We start from the raw sequence: 22,509 nt of genomic DNA on the forward strand, positions 1-22,509 counted from the left end.
TTTCAAGTCTAAAAGTATTACAAAAATAGGTTTATCATACAGTATTAATACATCAGTTACTATCCAGCTTTGAATAAAAACAAAGATAATTTACGTTTTTGCACCAAAAACCATATAAGATTGAGTGAACGATAGAATGACGACAGAAAGAATGATATCGATAGAAAGATAGACAGACATGACTTTAACCCTAGACATGAACGCTGTGTCAGTGGAGTGTCAGTCTCTTCACACCTCACTGAACTCACACACAGCCTCCTGATCTCTGCTGACCCCTGCTTTGCCATGGATGCCACAGTAAGCTTGTTAAATAAAACATGTGTCGAGGTCCCATGCATTTACACTTTACTATGCAGTTTACTATGCAGTTTTATGTGCTAGGCACTGCATGCTGGGAGCCTAGCAAAAGCCTAACTGTCGGTCTGGGGTGTTAACAGTCAGAAATGAGAATATCATTTCATTTTTCATTATAATCTGTGGTTGGTATAGTCTCTGAATGCCCCTCTATGGTCACATAATGTGTGCATGGTTGAATTTGGTCTAAACACAAATTGATCAGGGCCACACTGGAAGTAATTTATGAATTTTAGAGTCTGGAATTGAAAAACCGCCAGTTTAAGCTATTAAGGAAATACTCAATTACTCATCTATGCAAATAGTTGTTGTCTGAATTGATGTAAATGTGGAATCGAAGTAGTAAGTAAGAAATCAATTTGCGCTGTATGTACAGAATGACACACCGATCACTAATAAGCCTGCAGATTAATAGCAAGCTTCCTGTAGTAAAATAGTCCATATTGCATGTTCTGTCAATGTTATAAAGAATCCAATTTCCTACCAAATCTGTCATAGAAACAGGACTAATGATAGATTATAAACAAATAGTGAAACAGATTTGAATGATTTATTTGAGAGAAAAAAACAAAACAAAAAAACAGTAATTTTGTGAAATATTACTATAGTTTAAAAGAACACCAGTCTTCAGTGTCATGTGGTCCTTCAGAAATCATCCTTGGTTTGGTGCTTAAGAAATATTTATTATTATTATTATTATTATTATTATTATTATTATCACCATTGTACTTTTTTTGTTGTTTTTTTTCAGGATTCTTTGGTGAGTGAAAAGTTCAAAAGAACAGCATTTATTTGAAATAGAAATCTTTTGTCTTATTATAAATACATTTAGGGGCACTTAATAAAAGTATTAATTTCTTTAAAAAAAATCAAATTTTCTACAAAATCTTGCATAGAAACAGAACTAATGATAGATTATAAACAAATAGTGAAACAGATCTGAACAATTTATTTGAGAAAAAAGAAACCAGTAAAAACAGTTATATTGTTTAAAAGAACACTAGTCTTCAGTGTATGCTGATTTGGTGCTTAGGAAAAATTTACTATTATTATCCATGTGATACATTTTTTTAGGATTCTTTGGTGAGTGAAAAGTTCAAAAGAACAGCATTTATTTGAAACAGAAATCTTTTATCTCATTATAAATGCATTTACCGTCACGTTTGATCAATTAAATGTGCACTTAATAAAAATTTTAATTTCTTTAAAAAAAAATTAATCTTACTAACCCCAAACCTTTGAAGTGAACAAAGAGACAAAAGACAAATAAAAAAGACAAATATAGGGAGACAAATAAAGATACTATAGACAGATAGATGTAGACAAATAGAGAGAGATGGGGATTAAAAACAGATCATACAAAGTCTGCAAGAGATATTTAAAAATAAGAGCTGAACTGTACAGTATATCACATTCCTACATTCTGCAATACCAGAACAAAGCACACAGGCTACATGTTGACACACATCTGATAAATATATTCTGACCTGCATTCTTATTGTGCTTTGAGAACAGGATTTCCTCCAGACACAAAGCTTTAACAGAGGGCCATACTGATTAAACGCAGTGGCTAAACTTGGCTTCCTTATGGACATTCCTGCTATTCATATCAAAGGTCTTTCTGCAGTAATGAGAAACTGCGGTTAATTCAAACCGTGCTTTACCTGTAGGACCTTGCACAATCGAAGACATTTACAGTGAAACATTTATCTCTCTCAGACAGATGGCCGTCCAGTTTATTAACAATATAATGCTAAAAACAATGGCACAAATAAAGGTGAAAGCTCTTAAATAGAAATGAAAATTCTGTTATCATTTATTCAAACTTTTTTTAATACAATAAAAGCACAGTGACCAATATCATCTTTTGTGTTCCACAGATGAAAGTCATACAAGTTTGGAACAACATGAGGGTAAGTAAATGATTTTTTGTTAAAAAAATGAGTTCACAGCAGGTGGTCTCTCTTACCTCTCCATAGTCTGTGGTGAGGATGAGAGTCCGGTCATCACAGCAGCTGACGGTGGAGGGCCAGAGCTGCTCCTTATCCCGCACCCACACACGAGCTCCCTAGAAGACAGACAAACCATATGAGACATTAAATACAGCAAACCAAACAAGAACAGCCAGAGGAAGGCAAGCTCATTAAAGATCTGACCTAAGAAGAAAGAGATTTCCTTCCAATTGCGGTCGGTACAGAAATTAAATATGCATGTATATGCAGGAGATAATCTTATGTGCTTCTAAAAAGAGCTGAGGACAGAACAAGATAATACAAAGAGGATATCAGTGAACAATTTCAATTGATCTCAACCACAGCCCAACCCTTAAACACCATCATGGTCTTTCCTTCATTATCATTAAAGCACCACAGCCATTCCGTCACGCTACGTTTTCATTTCGTAGACATATACAAGGGTGCATTTGACTGGCAGAAAGATCCCTCCCAATGGGTTTAAACACACATTGTGGGCACACAGGCAGCACAGAACACTATTCATGCCAACAGCACATGCTGCAAACCAAAGTAAAGCCTTTTGACAGCACCAAACCCTGTACTTTAAAAAGAGATGGTTGTTGCTCATGTCAGTGTTATGAAGGGGCCTTTGCTTGTGCACTCGCCTCCATGATCCCTATCGTCCAGCCCTTTTGAGTGGATGCCAAAGTGGTAGCTAGGGCATTCTGGGAGGTTGCTTACTGCCTTGAAGTCAATAGAGTCAAGTCCCAAGATCAGTCTGAATTGTAAACACTGTAAAAAAGCAAAAGTTGAGAAAACTTAAAAGTTTAAAGGTGCCGAAGAACATGTTTTTAAAAGATGTAATATAAGTCTAAGGTGTCCCCTGAATGTGTCTGAAGTTTCAGCTCAAAATACCCCATAGTTTTTTTTTTTTTATTAATTAATTTTTTTAACTGCCTATCATTATAAATGCGCCGATTCAGGGTACGCGGCCACTTTAAATCTGGTGCTCTATGCCCCAAGAGCTCGCGCTTGCCTTAAACACCATAAACAAAGTTCACACAGCTAATATAACCCTCAAAATGGATCTTTACAAAGTGTTCGTCATGCAACATGTCTAATTGCGTAAGTACAGTAATTATTTTGATGTTTACATTGATTCTGAATGAGTTTGATAGTGCTCTGTGGCTAAAGCTAATGCTACACTGTTGGAGAGATTTATAAAGAATGAAGTTGTGTTTATGAATTATACAGACTGCAAGTGTTTAAAAATGAAAATAATGACAGTCTTGTCTCCGTGAATACAGTAAGAAACGATGGTAACTTTAACCACATTTAACAGTACATTAGCAACATGCTAACGAAACATTTAGAAAGACAATTTACAAATATCACTAAAAATATCATGTTATCATGGATCATGTCAGTTATTATTGCTTCATCTGCCATTTTTCGCTATTGTCCTTGCTTGCTTACCTAGTCTGATGATTCAGCTGTGCACAGATCCAGACGTTAATACTGGCTGCCCTTGTCTAATGCCTTGAACATGAGCTGGCATATACAAATATTGGAGGTGTACATATTAATGATCCCAACTGTTACGTAACAGTCGGCGTTATGTTGAGATTCGCCTGTTCTTCTGAGGTCTTTTAAACAAATGAGATTTACATAAGAAGGAGGAAACAATGGTGTTTGAGACTCACTATGTCATTTCCATGTACTGAACTCTTGTTATTCAACTATACAGAGGTAAATTAAATTTTTAATTCTAGGGCACCTTTAAGGCAACAAACTTCAGCAGATTTTTGAGTTTTCTCAACTTCTTGTATTCAGTTTATACAACATTTTCTACTACAAAAAACAGTTGAGAAAACTCAAAAGTCTGCTGAAGTTTGTTGTCAAACTCTTAAGTTTTCTCAACTTTTGATTTTTCATAGTGAAACAACATTGGACCCCATTGACTTCAATGTATGGACAAAAAAAAAGACATTTTCAAATTATCTGCTTTTGTGTTCTGCAGAAGAAAGAAAGACATTCAGGTTTGGAACGACATGAGCGTGAGTGAATGATAAACACAGAACATTTAAGTTTCAAGTTTGGGGTCAACTATGCCTTTCAGTTAAGGCGTTTGTTCAAATCTCTGATGATGAAAACAGCTGCAACGAATAGGAGGTCTAGCAATGCTTTTGTCTAATTGTGTGGCATCCTTTAAACAAAGCCGCCAACTTCCATGTTTTCAATCGGAAGGCCAAGAATGCAGAAATGGAGATGCAAAAACAGGATAACAAAAGTCTGGCTGCTAAGACCACTAGTCATTTCCTGCTGTTGTGAACCGTAACTGTCTTAAGGGCCGTTCACACCAAGGATGATAACTATAATAATAACTATAACCATAAAGTTTTAACAGTTGTCATAATTTTATGAGAATAGGTAAGTCCATACCACAACTATAATGACAACCAAACAATATTGTTGGAATCACTTTGACATCTATTTATTTACTAATTTTTTCATCTGATGAAGGATAAAAACATTGACAGCCAATCATAATCCATCCTGCTTTAAAGAGCTCAAGCAATTAAAGTGGCAGATGACAAAAGTGCAGCATGTGCTTATAATAAACAGAACATGTGGACGCTCCTACACTAATATAGTTATTGTTATTGGTGTGAACGGGCCTTTAGTTTGTATGGTGTGCCAGGTTCTGATCCCTCACACTTATACTGACAGCCATAAATCTTCACTGCACGGCCATTCAGATGGCCAATGGAGTGTTGAGAGAGTAGTTTGTCCAACAGCACATGAGAACCAAAGGATCAATGGGAGCGGCTTCCACCAGGAAACCCAAGCTCCAAGGTCAGAGCTCAGGGATATCAATCCTCATTAACTTTTAATAATGACCTGACATGTGCAACAGCATTGGGTCCCGTAGGCAACATGTGCAGGCATTCACACAATATATATCCACTGTTTCCAAAACACGCTGTATTAAGATGATCATAGACACACGATACACTGCAAAGGAGACGTGGATTTTAATGAGGCCAGATACATTCTGGTTTCAAGTGAAGGCAATCATTAAAGGGATTATTCACCTATATTAAAATTCTGTCATCATACTATTCAAATTTGCGATGTTTCAAGACTTTCAGGTAATGCATTATTTTAGCAGAATTGTCACACTGCTATAATGAAATTGAAAAGTGATCAGGTGCTGTCAGGCTCCAAAAATAAATCACCACTGAAATATCATAAAGTGGTCAAATGATTTTAATTTGTTCATCACAAAGATATCATATGACTTTATACAACTTGGAAAAGTGCACAAGTTGTGTATGGGGGTCATTGACAAATAAGGTTTTTAAAAGTGTAAAAAAACAAAACATAGTGGCGATATAATTAATTTTGAAGTTTTATGAAGTGTTAACAATGAGATTATGTGGTTTTTATAATCAATTATCACTGCTTTTGTCATTTTTTACAAGATGGACAAAATTTGTCACCAAAAAAGTCATTTGGTTTAACCAAAATTTTGGTTTTACCGAGTAGCACTATGGTTATACCGAATGATGATATTTTCAAACAATGCTAACAGGCTGATATCTAGCTAGTTAGCCAAAGTAAAAACTAAATTTTTATATTTAGTAGAAGTTTTTAAAATATTACAACATGTTCCATGTTTTATAGCGGTTGTACTGAATGACCTGATGTTTCGGAGCAAGTGAAAACATGAATCTTTCAAATATTTAAAAGAGAGTTAGTTACTTTGCTTCACAACCATGTGATCCTTTGCATGTGTCTGAATGATGTCACATGCTCTCACATGATATTGACCGCATGATTTGATCCAAAATGGCCCCTTTATATTGGTTTATTGGCAATAACTTCTACACATAATTTTAATACCATTTTGCACTATGTTGATATATGAGGTTATAAAATCATGCCAGAATAAAAATCTATACATTTATTATATTTTAAAATATATTAATTACAAATTAAATGGATGTATCAGCTTTTGGATGATTAAACCGAATTACTTTTTGACACTTCAAAATCTTTAAAATACCTTCATATGTAGCAAAATATAATTAAAACCTTTTGGATTCAATAAAAGAGATTTAGTTGTGCTACCTTACATACTTTGGATGTCATATCTTTGTTTTTTTATTATAATCAAGGCCTTTGGACAAAAAAAAAAAAAAAAAAGACCCGTCACGTCATTGACCCACGGACCACTTTTATGATATTTCAGTGGTGCTTTTTTGTCATTTTTTGGAGCTTGACAGCACCTAATCACTATTCACTTCATGGACCCTTTTCCCAGTCTGCGATGATGCAATTACACAGTTATTAACATTGTAAGTCTAGTAACTTTTTTTTTTTTCTTTTCACTTGTAGCACTAGACTTTGTGTTCTTTTACCTTGGCTTTAAATTACAGAGAACTAACACTGCTACATGCGTGTTTCTCATACAGTGGAAAGAGTGACAACAAATTTGACATCTTTCTCTCTTCTGACCACCATAATCTCTCTCTCTCTCTCTCTCTCTCTCTCTCTCTCTCTCAGAAACTCACAGAAACTCTATCGTAGTTCTTTTTATATATATATATTGGATCTAGCAGGAGCACAAAAATTATATTTGTTGTGGTCTACTGTTCACTACTATAATATTTACCCATCTATGATGACTTCTACTTCTGAGAACCATGGAAATCCGAAAAGGGTCAACTGTATGAACAAGAGCAGCTAAGAGATTCTGCTAAATGTCTTCTCTTTCGAAAGAAAGAAACGCATGCCGGTTTGGAGAGTAAATAAATGATGACAGATCTTTCATTTTTCGATGAACTCATCAAAACTTATAACCTCATGATTGAATGCCAGAGAGGTCAATTTTTATTCACAGTTAGATTTAGATCATTAGATTTTTAGCAAGGATTATTTAATCATTTATTTAAACTTAGAATATGCCATCTTTGAGGAGACCATTGCATTATCTCTTTTTCAACATGCACCACACAGCATAATGACCTGTATCAACAGGATCTTTTACAGGTTTCTTTAAAACGCCTTGCTAAATGTAGCTTGGGGCCTATGAGACTGAGCTTGAAGAAAAGAAGGGGTGGGGAGGCTAAAACTGTATGTTAATGTGTTTCCAATTGTTTGACGAGCAGAGGAAGAAAGCTAACATTCAACTTCTCTTTAATGTTCAATCCACACATAGAGTATGCATGAGACTAAATATGACTACCTCTATCAGATAACGCATGTACTTGGTGTTCATTACCCAAACACAATCAGCTCCAAACAATGCAATACCTATATTTACAGAAATGCGATTAAAGCAGCTGAAGGGCATAATTTTATTGAGTTGAAATCATGCATCAGATGAGAGAGATCAGCCAGGTCTGTGACTAGCACAAGAGGAAAATTACTTAAGCGTGCAGGGCTCGGAAAAGCTGTTTCAAGTGACCTGACTGAACTGAATTACATCCGAGGCAGGGTCTATGGATTTAAGAAGATCAGATGCCATTGTTACATAATTCTCATTTACAGCATTCGCGCTTTATGGCACATGGTGTCAGTGAATTACTTATGTGTATAATCTCATAGATTAAAGGAAGTAAACATAAGAGCCTTTGCAAAAGTTGATCAACTACATTAAAGTGCTGGGATTATTCAATCGTGTGAGTTTTATTGATAGATAATAAAAGATAAATGGAGGAAATAAGTATATTAGTGCATGTAACCAAATGGAAACAACCAAACAAAACGGTGACAGCTGCAAATAGGTACATCACAAAATTCTCCATAATATGATGGATAATAATCCAGCATTATTTACCATGAATGAATGGGTATTGTTGCTGGGCACTTTAATGATTACTACATATAAAATGCTGGCATGGGCAGAACCAATGTATTAACTTCCTCATGATGCAGATCTGAACTGTGGTTCAGTTTGCTGAAATCTATCATTAATGTGGAAGAATGAGGATAAGCTTTCCTAGAATATTCAAGGATAATCTTGATGTTTTCCCCAAGTTTCCCCAATAATTAGTGCTAGGCGTTTTGAAAAACCTAAAAAAATATTAAACTTCACCATGTAACTTGTGCCACATGGTCAAAAATAATACCTTAAAGCATGTGGCTTGCTGAGGGGTATGCAATTACTTTTCAAAGCAATTTTGCCAAGAGGATGATAAAAACTGTGGAAAATATTCCATATCCCAAGCTGTATCGAGGGAGCAGATTATCATAGAGAATCTTTTGACTTGGGCTAGTAAACAACCAACAAACAACCCATCCTTGCAATTGATCTTTCAAGTCTACAGAGAGAAATACATCCAAATAACAGATGTTCTCCACTCAAGGACACTCAATGTCAAGTAGCACCATAGAAAAACATGTGACTTTTCCCCCCATGACCCCATATAAAGCCAGAATGGACGGAGATAAATTACAGTTATAGCATCTGGGCAAGTAAAGCTATTGTGCTCAGCTTCTTATATTTTTCCCAAAATGTCTTTTTGCATTGCCATGTTTTTTTTTAAAATCATGCTGAAACAGCAACGGCGGGTTCCTCCCCAAGACCCTATATTTCATATTTATTTTGAGAGAACTCAAGGAAGAGAAGACTCTGAAAGTCTTATAATATCCCCACTATAATGACAACGTTTAAGACCAGACATGTTTCCACTGGCACTGCTGGAAACCGCTGTATGATGTCATCAATTATGTGGTGAGGTTAACAGATTTTCCAGAAGCGAGCTCCTCTCAAAAGACAGCAGTGTAAACCTACTTTGTGCATGGAGTGTATTGTATAGGCAACAGATGGTCACAGAAACACAAACCTCCTCCTCCTTCCATTCTCTCCTCCACTTCCATCATTTCATCCCCTCCTTCCCCCACCTTTCCATCACCTCGGTCGTCTCAAAGCAGAATGGTCATGCTCGGGTCCCAGAGGGCAACCGAGCGGAAATCCCTCAACAAAGGCCAGCTGGGCAACTCTGAGGCAGGGTTTTGTCTGTCAAACTGCAGCACACGTGCAAACAAAATAAGTCCTTCATATTATATCGTATTATACATGAATCAGCTCCTTTCAGCTGGAACGCCAGTAAATCGATGGTAGACTAACATTATGCTCTGCTATAAATTACCTCAAATATCACTGACAACAGTAAAACACATTTACATTGCTTTGTGAGGTTAATCTTAAAGGGTTAGTTCACCCAAAAATGTTCACCCGTAAGACCTTTGTTCATCCTCAGAACACAAATTAAGATATTTTTGATAATGGCTCAGTGAGGCCTCCATTGACAGCAAGATTATTAACACTTTCAGATGCCCAGAAAGCTACTAAAGACATTTAAAACAGTTCATGTGACTACAGTGGTTCAACCTTAATGTTATGCAGCGACAAGAATACTTTTTGTGTGCCAAAAAAATAAAATAAAATAAAATAAAATAACGACTTTATTCAACAATATCTAGTGATGGGTGATTTCAAAACACTGCTTCATGAAACTTCGAAGCTTTATGATTCTTTTGTTTCGAATCAGTGGTTCGGAGCGTGTATCAAACTGCCAAAAGTTTTGTTTTTGTTAAAAAAAGACAAGGGTTGATAAACACAATTCAACGGATCTTAAAGGGATAGTTCACCCAAAAATGAAAATTTGATGTTTATCTGCTTACCCCTAGGGCATCCAAGATGTAGGTGACTTTGTCTCTTCAGTAGAACACAAATGATGACTTTTAACAACCGTTGCAGTCTGTCAGTCGTATAATGCATGGCAATGGTAACAAAATCTATAAGAGTAAAAAAAAAAAAAAAATGCACAGACAAATCCAAATTAAACCCTGCGGCTCGTGACGACACATTGATGTCCTAAGACACGAAACAATCATTTTTTGTGAGAAACCGAACATTATTTATATAATTTTTACCTCTAAAACACCACTATGTCCAACTGCGTTCAGCACTCGGTTAGTGAGGTCTGATCGCGCTCTGACAGCGGAAGTGATGTCTAGCACTCATTGAAGTATATGCATGAGACATCACTGCCGCTGTCAGAGCGCGATCAGACCTCACTAACCGAGTGCTGAACGCAGTTGGACATAGTGGTGTTTTAGAGGTAAAAAATGATATAAATACTGTTCGGTTTCTCACACAAACTGATCGACTCTTATTGTTCAAGTTCCCATCCACTCGCATTATTTGACTGACAGACGGCAGCGGTTGGAGTTAAAAATCATCATTTGTGTTCTACTGAAGAAACAAAGTCACCTACATCTTGGATGTCCTGGGGTAAGCAGGTAAACATCAAATTTTCATTTTTGGGTGAACTATCCCTTTAACATTAACTGGCAACACAAAAGAATAAAAAAGTGCCTTGCCCTTTAAAACAGAAAGCACATGCGGCTTAAAACGCTCTGTCACTCTGAACCCTCACAAAGAGCTACTATTACCTCTGTGTGTTTAACGGTGCCAAATTTGGAGGAGATTTGCTAATTAATGAGACTGAAACATTAATGAGACTACACAGTGCAAGGTGGCGTGTCTTTTTCTCCTTGTGGCAGGAAGCCCAAGACCAAGAGTATCGAGTGATCCAATCAACTCAACAAAAGAAAACTAATCAACTTCCATAAAATTAGATGTAATTTGGCAATTAGTCCGATGCTATTGTTTTCCGATCACACTGCATTATTTGGCCAGGGATGACCAATTATGCATGAGATGTCAAAAAAAGAGGGACTGAGAACTCGCAAATAGACATTTTGTTTGAGAAAACTTGTTTGAGAAGAACTCCTGTGGACTTTGCAAATATCATAAAGACTCTTTTCCAAAGCAGCTGCTCACACTCAGTTTCAATGAGATTCCTGCGCACTATTTAGATCTCAAACAGTGACACTTATTCAGATTATCATAACAATACTGACACCTCCACTGACCTCTGGCTCTCCTTCAGTGCAGCTGTGCAGATGTGAAGAGCTCTTCACATTACAGAGGGCCTCAGTTATTGAAGAGTAAACTGTCTGGGCAGCTCAATACTGACTGACTTTAGACTGCAAAATGACACACACACTGTTGCATAACATATTCTTATATCTATTTCTTATAATTACTTTAAGAAAGGAATAAACCAAAAAGCACATGTTTTCCAACAACCATGCATGTTTTTTATCAGAAGGATCTCTTTGAACATCCAGCAAAAATGTCCTCCGTCATTAGAACTTCAACTGGTTCAAAGCTAACAGAAAACTGCTCTCGGTTTGAGTTGAGTTGTAGCAATGTGCCCAGGGAATTATGGAGTGACAGAAATAAAGAATTGGTCAAGAAATAAATGAGTTTAAAGTCATCTAAATCTACACATCATTTGAGCAGTGCTGACATACCATGTAGGGATGGGTCAGGACAGTCACCAACTGCCTAGTCGCTAACTGAGGTCAACTAGTGAGTTTATCAAGATGTTGTAGCTTTTATATTCCATCTAAATGCTTGAAATTGGGTGAATTTAGAGCTACAACTAGCTTTTTCTGTAACAAATTCACTCATTCATTCATCAGCAATACATTTCAAGACAATTTAGAGTCAGACTTCAAATCCTCTACTGTGAGCAAATAAATATACATAAATAAAAATTAAATGATAACAAATAAGAAATATATAATTATGCATATATAAGCATTCAAATGTTATTTTGTAATGTTTTTGAAAGAAGTCTTACATGCTCACCAAGGCTGCATTAATTTGATTTAAAAAAAACAATAAAAACAGTATTACTGTGAAATTAGAATTTTTAGATTTTAGAAGCTCGGTGAAAGTTGGATTCAAACCCACATTGATCGCATTAAAAGGATAGTTCACCCAAAAATGAAAATTCGATCATCATTTACTCACCCTCAAGTTGTTCCAAATCTGTATGAATTTCTTTGTTCTGTTGAACACAAAGGAAGATATTTTGAAGAAAGTTTGTAACTTTGGGGCACAATCAACTTCCATAGTAGGAAAAAAACTACTATGGAAGTCAATGGTGCCCCAAAACTGTTCAGTTTAACACATTCTTCAAAATATCTTCCTTTGTGTTAAACAGAACAAAGAAATTTATACAGGTTTTGAACAACTTGAGGGTGAGAAAATGATGATCAAATTTTCATTATTGGGTGAACTATCCTTTTAAAAGCCAGGTCTGCGAGCCTCACTAGCTACTGCTGCGCCACTGAAGACGTTAAATTTCTACGTCATTTTTAAAACTTGAGTTGCCCAACCAGGCATTGGTGGGCGGAGTTAGTGTAAATAGCGTTTGCCAACAAGGGACGCTATTTGTACTTGAATATATTTCAAAATGTAATTTACTCCTGTAATGGCAAAGCTAAATTTTCAGCATCATTTCTCCAGTCTTCAGTGTCACATGATCCTTCAGAAATCATTGTGATATGCCGATTTGCTGCTCAAGAAACATATACTATTATCAATAGCTATTATCTATTAAGTTGAAAACAGTTGTGCTGCTTAATATTCTTGTAGAAACCATGATGCATTTTTTTCAGGATTCCAAAAGAACATTTATTTGAAGTAGAAATCTTTTGCAACATTATAAATGTCTTTACTGTCACTTCTGAATAATGCAATGTGTCCTTGCTGAATAAAAGTATTAAGAAAAAAAAAAAATCTTACTGAAGGATTATACTAACCCTTAATTTACAGACTATTTGCACCCAAAAAAAAGACACTAAACATATCTGACAAAGGCAACCCTGTGTTCCATTAAAATACATGACAAACACAACTGAACCACACAAAAGACCAATCTAGTCTGAGAGGGGAAACTGTACCTTAGGGTGCCTACTGTATGTCACAAGCTACCGCAAGTGAAACCAAGACAGCTCTCTCCCACCCCATGTCCTCAACCTCCCCAGACCTGCATGACATCACCCAAGCCTCACCTCAAATCAGGGTCACAACCAAAATGGATGTTTAGCATCCTGTAGAATAAAATTCCTCAAGAGGAGCTCAAACATTCTTAAACTCCCGGACATATTTCAAGAATTATTCGCAACAAGCGCCCTTTTCGTACTGTCCAAGCGATACATTTACAGCATTAACAATTCATAACATGTAAATTCACAGTTGAATCGACAATAGAGAGCGAGGCAGAGAAGGAGCAGTGTTTTGTACAGGATCAGATAAACAGCCTTGACGCTCCATCAGTAGGCTGACAGCAGTATGAATAAATGATGGAAGGTGCAGCTGATCAGAAATTAGCTAATGGAGAGATCGTGGCCCCAGGGGAAGGACACTTCCAAGACTTCCCCCAAATCAAACAATAGAGAGAGAGAGTGCTATTAGCATTGAGAGATGGTGACACTTAATGGTATTAACCTTACAACTGAGATGTTTGACTGATTTGCATAAAGCATAGCCTGGAGATGGTGATTAACATCCATGGCAGGTTGTAATGTACTCTAAATGAATGAAACTTGTGGATGGATACACATATATTAGCTATATGGTGAAAAACGTTTTATTTCTTAAATCTGATTTTTTTAAACCAACCAAAAGCTAGTTAAATTTGTCCAGATTAGACTTTTTGTTCACTTCAGACAGCAAAGGAAAGGAAATATGTAATGGGATTGTGACATGCACCTTTTCTCTTCAAAAAAAACCCCCATCGACTTCAACCGAAAGTCCCGAAATAAATATTTTCCAGGTTTTGGCCTACAAAGATACATCATCCCTGCAGCACTCTATAGCAAAGACAATAGAAAAGGATGAAACTTTCTAGTGTGTATGTGTCAAACACCAATGTTTGAATACGCTATCAAATGGAGTATACTAATATGCTAAGCATTTGCGTCAAAACTAGTATAATTTGGGCTTAAATGATGAAGACTGGACTTTGGAAGTTGGACAGAAACAGCCTTTACCACTGCTGTAAACCTTAAGCCAAGCCAAATACTGAAGTGAAGCAAAGTGTATTTGAATAAACAACAATCTGAAATGAAGTGTAGTATTTCATAAACAGCTGTAGCCCTCAATTGTATAAAGATCCCAAAATGGTGAAGGAGAAGGGAGGGATGGGGTTATTACTGATGTGGCAGCTCTTCTCAGTTGTAGCATTCAACAAAGACAACAGCCGTTCAGATATAATTAGCCTTTTTTTAAGAGATCAGCCCTCATCTGACAAAACACATATGAGAAGCTTCTCCAGCACCAAAACATCCCAATGAGGAAATGACATCCAATTCTGTCCACGGTTATTAGCATCTCAGAAGCCTTTGAGCAGCCTGATGCCACTATACTGCATCTTCATCTCACAAACTGTATAGCAGCTGTTGTTGAGGTTTCTTCTGAGTCAGATTACTGCCATCTTGCACAGATTCCTTCTAATGTGGAGAGCCAGAAAAACAATAAATGCTGACTAAATGTGCAAAGACTTTACTTCAGCATCTCATAAACTAAATAACAGTATAATTTATTTTTCCCACCTGTATTGCTTAGCTATGGTGTCCTACTAGGGGAAAAGAAAGAAAATTATTCCAACATCCCTTGTGCATCAGCAAATAAAAGTGATAGTGCCACACAGGTCGTGAAACCCATTGAAAACATAATGAGAAATGTATTTCTCTGATGGAGGAGTCGGTTGGGGCTCTGAAGCCTCAAGCTAAACTTGGAAACATCCTGTAATGCACAGAGCTAGCTTGTTGACCATCTAATGCTGACTATAACAAATTTAAACACCATTTACAGACACAAAGTCACATTAAAACAAATTACGGTTATTTCAACATAGTATTTCCCAACAATACAGAAGGACTCAATTAGGGTTGTAAGTATGGTTGCAGTTTAATGAGATGGCAGGATGCTTGAACTTATTTTTTTTAACCCATGACTGTATGCCACATCATGTCACAGATGTCCCTCAAAGGAGGTCTTAATCACAGGGAAAAACTCGCACTAAAATAGGAAACACGCCATCTGGGCTGGCTGAACAATTACATGCTGGGTTTTTTACTATAGATCTCTTGGTCTCTAAGTAATTGATGCTTATGGATATTACGTTTCTGCTACTTAAGGGATATTTCACATGAAAAAGAAAGTTCATCACTGTCATCAATTACTCACCCTCATGTCGTTCCAAATCCATAAGATTTTTGTTCATCTTCAGAACAAAAATTAGAGATTTCTGTCCCTCCATTGAAAGAACTTCCTACACTTCTTTAAAATGTTCATAAAAACATCATTAATATGAATAGAGCGGTTTAATCAAAGTCTTCTGAAGAGACCCAATCGCTTTATATAATGAACAGATTTAATTTTGTTTATACTACGGCGCTGTTGAATGGTCGAATCTGAATGGTTGACCAACGTTCTAAGGTGTGCAATTATTTTCAGGGAAACACACGGCTAAAGTAGTTCTAGGCAGGTCTCGACCGCATTACAGTTCCATATCACTTCGCCAAATGTTTTCAGTTATTTCAAAAGGTCCTACAGCCTACAACCGCAAAAGAACCAAAACCCACAACGACATCAACCAAGCAAAAAATATAGCAAACAATAGGATGAAAATAAGAATTGTTTTATTGTGTCCTGAAAGCACATACTCTCTAGTGCTCTCTCTCTCTCTTTCAAACATACACACACACCGTATAGTACAGACACACACTCGCACAGAAACGTGTTGTCCGCGCTGCTCTGACAAATTAATCAGTAAAATAGTTATTGATTAACTATTACGGGTTATTAACCAGCAAGGTAATAACCGTGCGGTTCTTGAGGTAGATAAACTTATAGTTTCGCTATTAGTAGAGACACTGCTGCCGTGAGAGACGCACAGACTCAGGTAGGCCAATTCACATATGCTGACTCTCTCTCTCGCTCTGCATTAATAACTGTATCAACTGTATTATTCAGCTATCAAGGCTCAAATCTTCGTTACTAGTTCTGAAATGACATTTTGGAATTAGCAACGGCAACTTGGGATGAGATGCGTAAGAAATTAGTCCCACACACAAGTGTGTTTTAAGGACAAAAACCTGACAAATGTCTTGAAATACAACATCACAACAGTGTCTTGATGTGTGGTAACCGTAGTATGCGCAGAATAATTGACTCCGGGCCGTTGAATTCTTAGAAAATAACTCTGCTTCGGGTGTGCATTATTTTCTAAGAATTCAACGGCCCGGAGTCAATTATTCCTTAACTATATAATTATCATATAATAACACTGATCAATGCACAAACATAGAGCACAATGTACAGTTAATGTAAGCTCAAACATGCTTGCTGTTTGATGCATGAAAATCAATTGGTTTTGTTCCTGCCTGTACATATCGCATTCACATCTGTAAGTCCTCTATATATAGCAGCAACATTAATTTTTCAAAACCGGCATAAACATATCAGCCATGGAGGTGAGGAGTCCAGGTCAAGTCACAGGTGGTGTGCTAGAATTAACATGCAGTAATATTCAAGCTATCTATTATGAAACAAATCATTGTGAGGTCATAGCAGGTTTGACATTAAACAAGCTTAAATTGAAGGAAGATATTGCATGTCCGCTGTGCAACAGCTTAATCTCCTTACAAGCAAACCCTTAAAACTTTATTTATTAAAATGAGAGAAATACAATATCCATAAATATTCAATAAAAATATTTGAATAAAAAAAAAGAATAATTGATTGTTCTGTACAATTAACCACATACGCAGTAGTTCCTCTGTTATTTGGTGTGTACCTGTGTGTTTAGCCCACAGTGAAAATGAGGCTTTCCACAGCCCCCTGTAAATCTTTCGGGGCTCTAGTCAGGGGTCCGTCTCTTGTGAACAGATTAAAGCACAACAACTGATTGTGTTAATAAGAGCCTTTAAAGCCTGTCTGCTACACCCGTCTGCTCTCAGTGCCCCGAGCTACAGCTGCTGACAGGGGCACATAAATAATGCTGCACTGTCACAGAAGGACAGGAAGGATGGGAAGGTACAGATATTATAAAAAGGTGGGACCATCTGACTAATTTATTGGCCCCAAGTGGGTGATAATTGTACAGATGCTCTATTATGCCAAAACATTCATGAATCTTTTTCACTGAAATAAGTCACTGGGCTTCCTCTATAAGGGTTATAACAGATCATATGTTTTTTGTCATGAACAATCAAAGGTTTAAACAGCAAAAAGTGATCACATATGCTCAATAATGGTGGAGAAAATCTGATAATTGCAGTTTGTTATCAAAGATCCTGGGAAAATTAAAGCATGACTACTTAGAGAACAAATGACAGTCTACAATCAGATGACCATAATAAAGTTAAGCCCCTATGATCAAATTTTGAAATTAGCATAATGACTATTTTCCTATGAAGGTAAAGGCGGTGACCGAATCTGAATCTGTTCCATCCACGCAACACATATTGTAACAACAAAAAGATGAAAAACGCCATTACAAACCAACACAAACACTATCCACCAAAAATTCTCTCAACTAGACAACCTTCAGTCCTTGAGCTGCCTGAATATATTGGCACAAACTGGTAACTCCTTCCACATAATTTGCCCCTTAAGCAAAACAAAAGCCTTTCAATAGCTCCGTTTGGTGTTGATGGCGAGGATCCATGGCCGCTGTATCTCAGCAGGGGGCTAAAGCGGCGGCAGATGGAGATACAACTGAATGCAGAGGTACAGTATTAAGAAATGAAGGGGGAAGGGGTGCAGTGCACACACAGGCCTCAGAGGAGATGACAGAGGAAACGCTATGTACATGCACCGCGCCCTTTAAAAGACACTGTATGGTGCAGCTAAAGTCCCGTACACTGCCATAGCTTAAATAGTGTAGCTAAAATAGCAACATTTTGATAAAAAAAAGGCTCAAAAAAAAGAAAATGCTATAGAAAATTGTGATTAAAATGTACAAAACAGCGAATTACATTTAAAAATACATATTGTGTCTAACATGAAAGTATTACAGATCTTTCTAGTGCCTAATCACAACAAAAACAAAAAATCGTCCCAAATAAGCTCCATATAGCACACCAAAAGGGATGTGGTCTTCCTGAGTCATGCTCAAGACTTTTAAGGTCATAGATATTGTGGTTTATTGTACAACCTTTCCAAAATGGGCTCCAAAACCACCATCCTGTGATGAGAACTTCTGAGAGTTTATTTCTACCAGTTTTCTAATATATATAAAAAAAAAGAAGAACAAATGGCATTAAGGTACTTAAACTCCATAATTAACAAGAAATTAAACAACAGATTGGCCACACAAGACTAAAGAAGCCCACAACCTTTCCAAAATGGGCTCCAAAACCACCATCCTGTGATGAGAACTTCTGAGAGTTTATTTCTACCAGTTTTCTAATATATAAAAAAAAAAGAAGAACAAATGGCATTAAGGTACTTAAACTCCATAATTAACAAGAAATTAAACAACAGATTGGCCACACAAGACTAAAGAAGCCCACAAAGTGAACAAAGAGCAACTGAATTGGGGTGAATCCATCTGGGTTTGTGTCCAGATGCACACTAAAGCCCAATAATCGTGTAAAAAAAAAAAAAAAAAAAAAAAATGGTCAGAGTAAATCCTGTCAATACCCACATACAAAACCTGTATATGACAGAGAAGCTTTAATAAAAGCATCAGTCCTGAGAAAAAGCGAGCCTTGGTAATGTCCAGACCGCATTGAAAGGGATTAATATGACCTTGTGGGATTGCCGCTGTACTCTTGTAGCCCCACTCCTGCTCAACACTGGATCAGCTAGCAATCCGGTTTGAACTGATATAACTCCTGCACGTGTGAGAAGACAATCCATAATACTTCACACCAACCTGCAGCATGACGAAAGCACTTGCTGAGTACCTACAGTCAGTCTCATGACTGATTAGTCATAATAAGAGATTATAAGGATAGGCCCCTGGAACCTTAGAACAGCCATATTATTGACAATAAGCATGCAAATTCCTGAAATCAAAGTTCTCAATATATGGATTCTTATTAAGAAGAGATATACCCAAGTTCTGACAAACAAAATAGGCATGGCGGGGAACAGGAACACAAAATCTATTTATTGTTTTGTTCTTCCTGTCTAGTACACCCAACAGAGCAAAGAGGAAAAGCTACAATTTCAGTTGCCATCAACATCTCAGCACCATGAGAGGTTGCCTGAAGAAAGCCATACTGAGAAGAATAGTGTGAAACCCAAACCAGAGGAACTTCAAATCCAAGAGCTATTGGGGCGACCAAGAGGCATGGCTTGGAATCTTGGGTCAGGGTTACAGAGACTAAGATCCTCTGGACAGGAATGTATCTGGAAAAGGAATCTGGTGTTGGATGCGAGACACTGTTTCATGAGACACTTTAAAAGCAGGAACTCCATTTTTAAAGCAGGTCAGCTGTTGTTCCAGGCGACATGATCACTTCATCGATCCTTTTTTTAGATCGCTCTTTTGAAGTGGACTTTGCGGGTATTTTTAACATAGCTGACACTGGACTGAGCCGGAAATGTATTTGTGGTTCTGTGAATTAATGGACTCATGTGCTGCTTGAGGAATAAGCTGAATTCCTCAGGTCAGCATGCGTGCGAGAAACATAAACATTCCTTCATGCTAAGTATGGGCAAGAGTAAATTCACACAGGACACATTCTTCCATTTCAATAAAATTAGTGAAAGAATACAAGGGTTTTTTAGCCATGCGTTAAAAAAAAATGGACATAGATATAACAAAGGCAGAAATTCGTCAAGTGTGTTGGAAAAAAAGAGAAAAGTACATAGCAGAATGCCAACTTACACAAATATAAATTGGTGGGAAGATCAAAAATCATGTCTGCAATTGTGGACGCAATTCAGTGTGACTAAAAATTAAAAACACGCACTAAATATACAGTTTCTTTGGAAACACAGGGATAACTCTCACTTTAAAGCACTGATGAGTCTATCACAGGTGGGAATGCTGAGCAGAAGAACGGGAAACATGCTTCATAAATCTCTCAGTGGGAGGATGAATCCACTGGTCTGTCTGGGAACAACCAAACTTAGTCATTATGATCAATAGGCATGGACAGGTAAGCTCCAGCAGGATGATGTAAATGACACGCTCAGAGTATTCAATAGTTTAGTGACTCAGCAGCTGGCAGAGGAAGGATGAGGGCTTGTCTGAAGGAGAACACAGCCTGGAGGGGAAGCTAGGGATTTGGCAATATCATTACGCCTTGTCCCAAGTGTGGATTTAGATGGGAAGGGAGGCAATGCTTTGACATATCAATGAAGCATAACTGCGGGAATGTTAGTTTAACCCTGAATTACAAATCATACAAGCAAAGTCAAGAATCTTTAGGTCAAAGTTTAGAACAATCCTTCCTCACTATCAGACATATTGTTTTAATAATTCCAAACCATACTTTTAATTCATGCTTCAATAATTCTGTTAGCTTCAGCTTTAGATCTGAATTAAATGCTTTTAATGCTCCAGATTAATTAAAGCCACACTGACCAATGAATGGGAACTTCCTCCTGACAGTGGCCCATGTCTATAAATAATCATGGAATGTTTGCGTTGTTACTTCTAAGCCTCATCATTCCGGCTGGATCTACGCACATGGATCCAAGCTCTTAATCATAGATGTGTCTCAGACCCCTTCCATCCTCCATCCACCCTAGACAGATGTTTAATTACTTTTCCCATTTAAGACTAATGTTGTCCTCCAATGCTCTACTATGAAAGCCTGACTTTATATGGACTTCATATCTCACAATACAAAGTATGTGACTCTGTGTGTAAAAAAGTTGTGTGGAAAAGCCTTTTTAATGAGTTACAAATAAATATTGTTTAATTAGACCTTTAGAGAACACATGCAGTGCAAAAAGCAATTTGTTATGGGCTTTTTTAACTAACGCTACCAAAAAAAAAAAAGTGTATTTCTATTGTGTCTACCGCACTGAGCCCCATCTACTCTTTGGTGGTCTGAAACATTGGGAGTGGGGTTATAAGGCCATGTGAATGCTATACATTAGTATCTATTTAATAGTGCTGCAGTAGGTCAGTGCGTTGTGTGTGAGGTCTGAGCTTTCATTGCCAGCAGGTTTGTTCTCATGCTGACACAGAGAATGAGCAGCAAAGCAGACAGTGGGAGGCATGAAACACATCCTGGGGGTCTTCACTGAGGCATTTATGATCATTTTACCTTGGATCAAGATGGTATTTTGTTCACCGCTGTTCTGCAAGCACTAGTCATCTTCAAAGACAGTGAACCGGTGTTAAATAACCTTTGAACTTGTAATGAATGTGAGAGGTACTCCCCATTTTTTCTCACCTGGAGTGACAGGGGGTCCTGGCAGATTTAACACCTAATAATGAACCATGACAAGTACCTTTAGACCATGTTTTTATAGTTAAATAGCTAAAAAATAAAGAACAACAACAATGGGCAAAATTGATTGTATGAAAATGTAGACAGACAGAAAAATAGACATAGATAGCCTACATATTATTCTGGTTTAAATGTATCAAAGACAGTATGCATTAAAGACAGTAAAAACGATAGCATGTCAATGTAAACAAAACTTGAAATAAGCTCAGCAACATCCTTTTAAAGACAGCACCCTTCACAAAGGAAACTGTTTCAATGAAGTGTTCAAGTTTTCCACCTACCTCAACAAAGAAGGTATCCATCTGTATTATGGTCCTGTCCGGTGTTTGGTGATCAGGGTACCACTGACTCCGTTCACTGTATAGATGCTCTGCATTCACGCGCTTAAGATAAAGCTGAAGTTCCCATGGCACAGACCAGACTGTAATTCCTCTGATTAAGCCTAAAGTTGTCTTTAAACGTTCTTGGCAAACGTTTCAGAAACCGCTAAAACGGGTGTGTATTAGAACAAGCTCGTGTTTATCCCAGCGGCAGCCCTGCTCGTCTCGCGCGGCATGCGCTTGTGTATCTTTGTGTAGAGAAAACACAGAGGCCACCGGCTCATTTGGATATGACTGATGGAGGCGGGGCTTGGTAATAACACTCCGCCCACTAGACACACCCGTGTGTGTGAGAGAGCACTAGAGCTGAGGAAATTCCTTATAATGGAATGAAATGGCTTGACTCCAAGATATTTTTTTCCATCACATAAATTACTTAATACTGTAGTGTTTTGTTTAAATGCAAAAGCAAATTATTACATATATTGTGGTTATATGATTGTGCCATTTTGTTCGTT

General features: G+C 37.2%; 1 protein-coding gene across 3 annotated transcripts in view; it reads right to left on the bottom strand.

The window, feature by feature from the left end:
* The window catches only part of myo10l3 (myosin X, like 3), a 92,188-nt gene extending 69,960 nt beyond the window's left edge, over positions 1–22,228 (bottom strand). Inside the window, exons 1-3 of one of the 3 annotated variants that reach the window (XM_067409223.1) lie at positions 21,953–22,228; positions 10,005–10,118; positions 2,324–2,422 (exon numbers count right to left, since the gene is read on the bottom strand). Coding sequence is in view for 2 of the 3 variants with exons in the window: in XM_067409221.1 (XP_067265322.1) it covers positions 2,324–2,422; positions 21,953–21,973 (120 nt within the window). In the remaining variant the exon portion in view is untranslated. The remainder of the gene's footprint in view (positions 1–2,323; positions 2,423–10,004; positions 10,119–21,952) is intronic. The other 2 variants (XM_067409221.1, XM_067409222.1) reach the window with 2 other exon arrangements.
* Between the last annotated feature and the right edge of the window lie 281 nt (positions 22,229–22,509).

This window comes from Chanodichthys erythropterus, chromosome 14, assembly GCF_024489055.1.
Source record: "Chanodichthys erythropterus isolate Z2021 chromosome 14, ASM2448905v1, whole genome shotgun sequence".
Classification (NCBI taxonomy): domain Eukaryota; kingdom Metazoa; phylum Chordata; class Actinopteri; order Cypriniformes; family Xenocyprididae; genus Chanodichthys; species Chanodichthys erythropterus.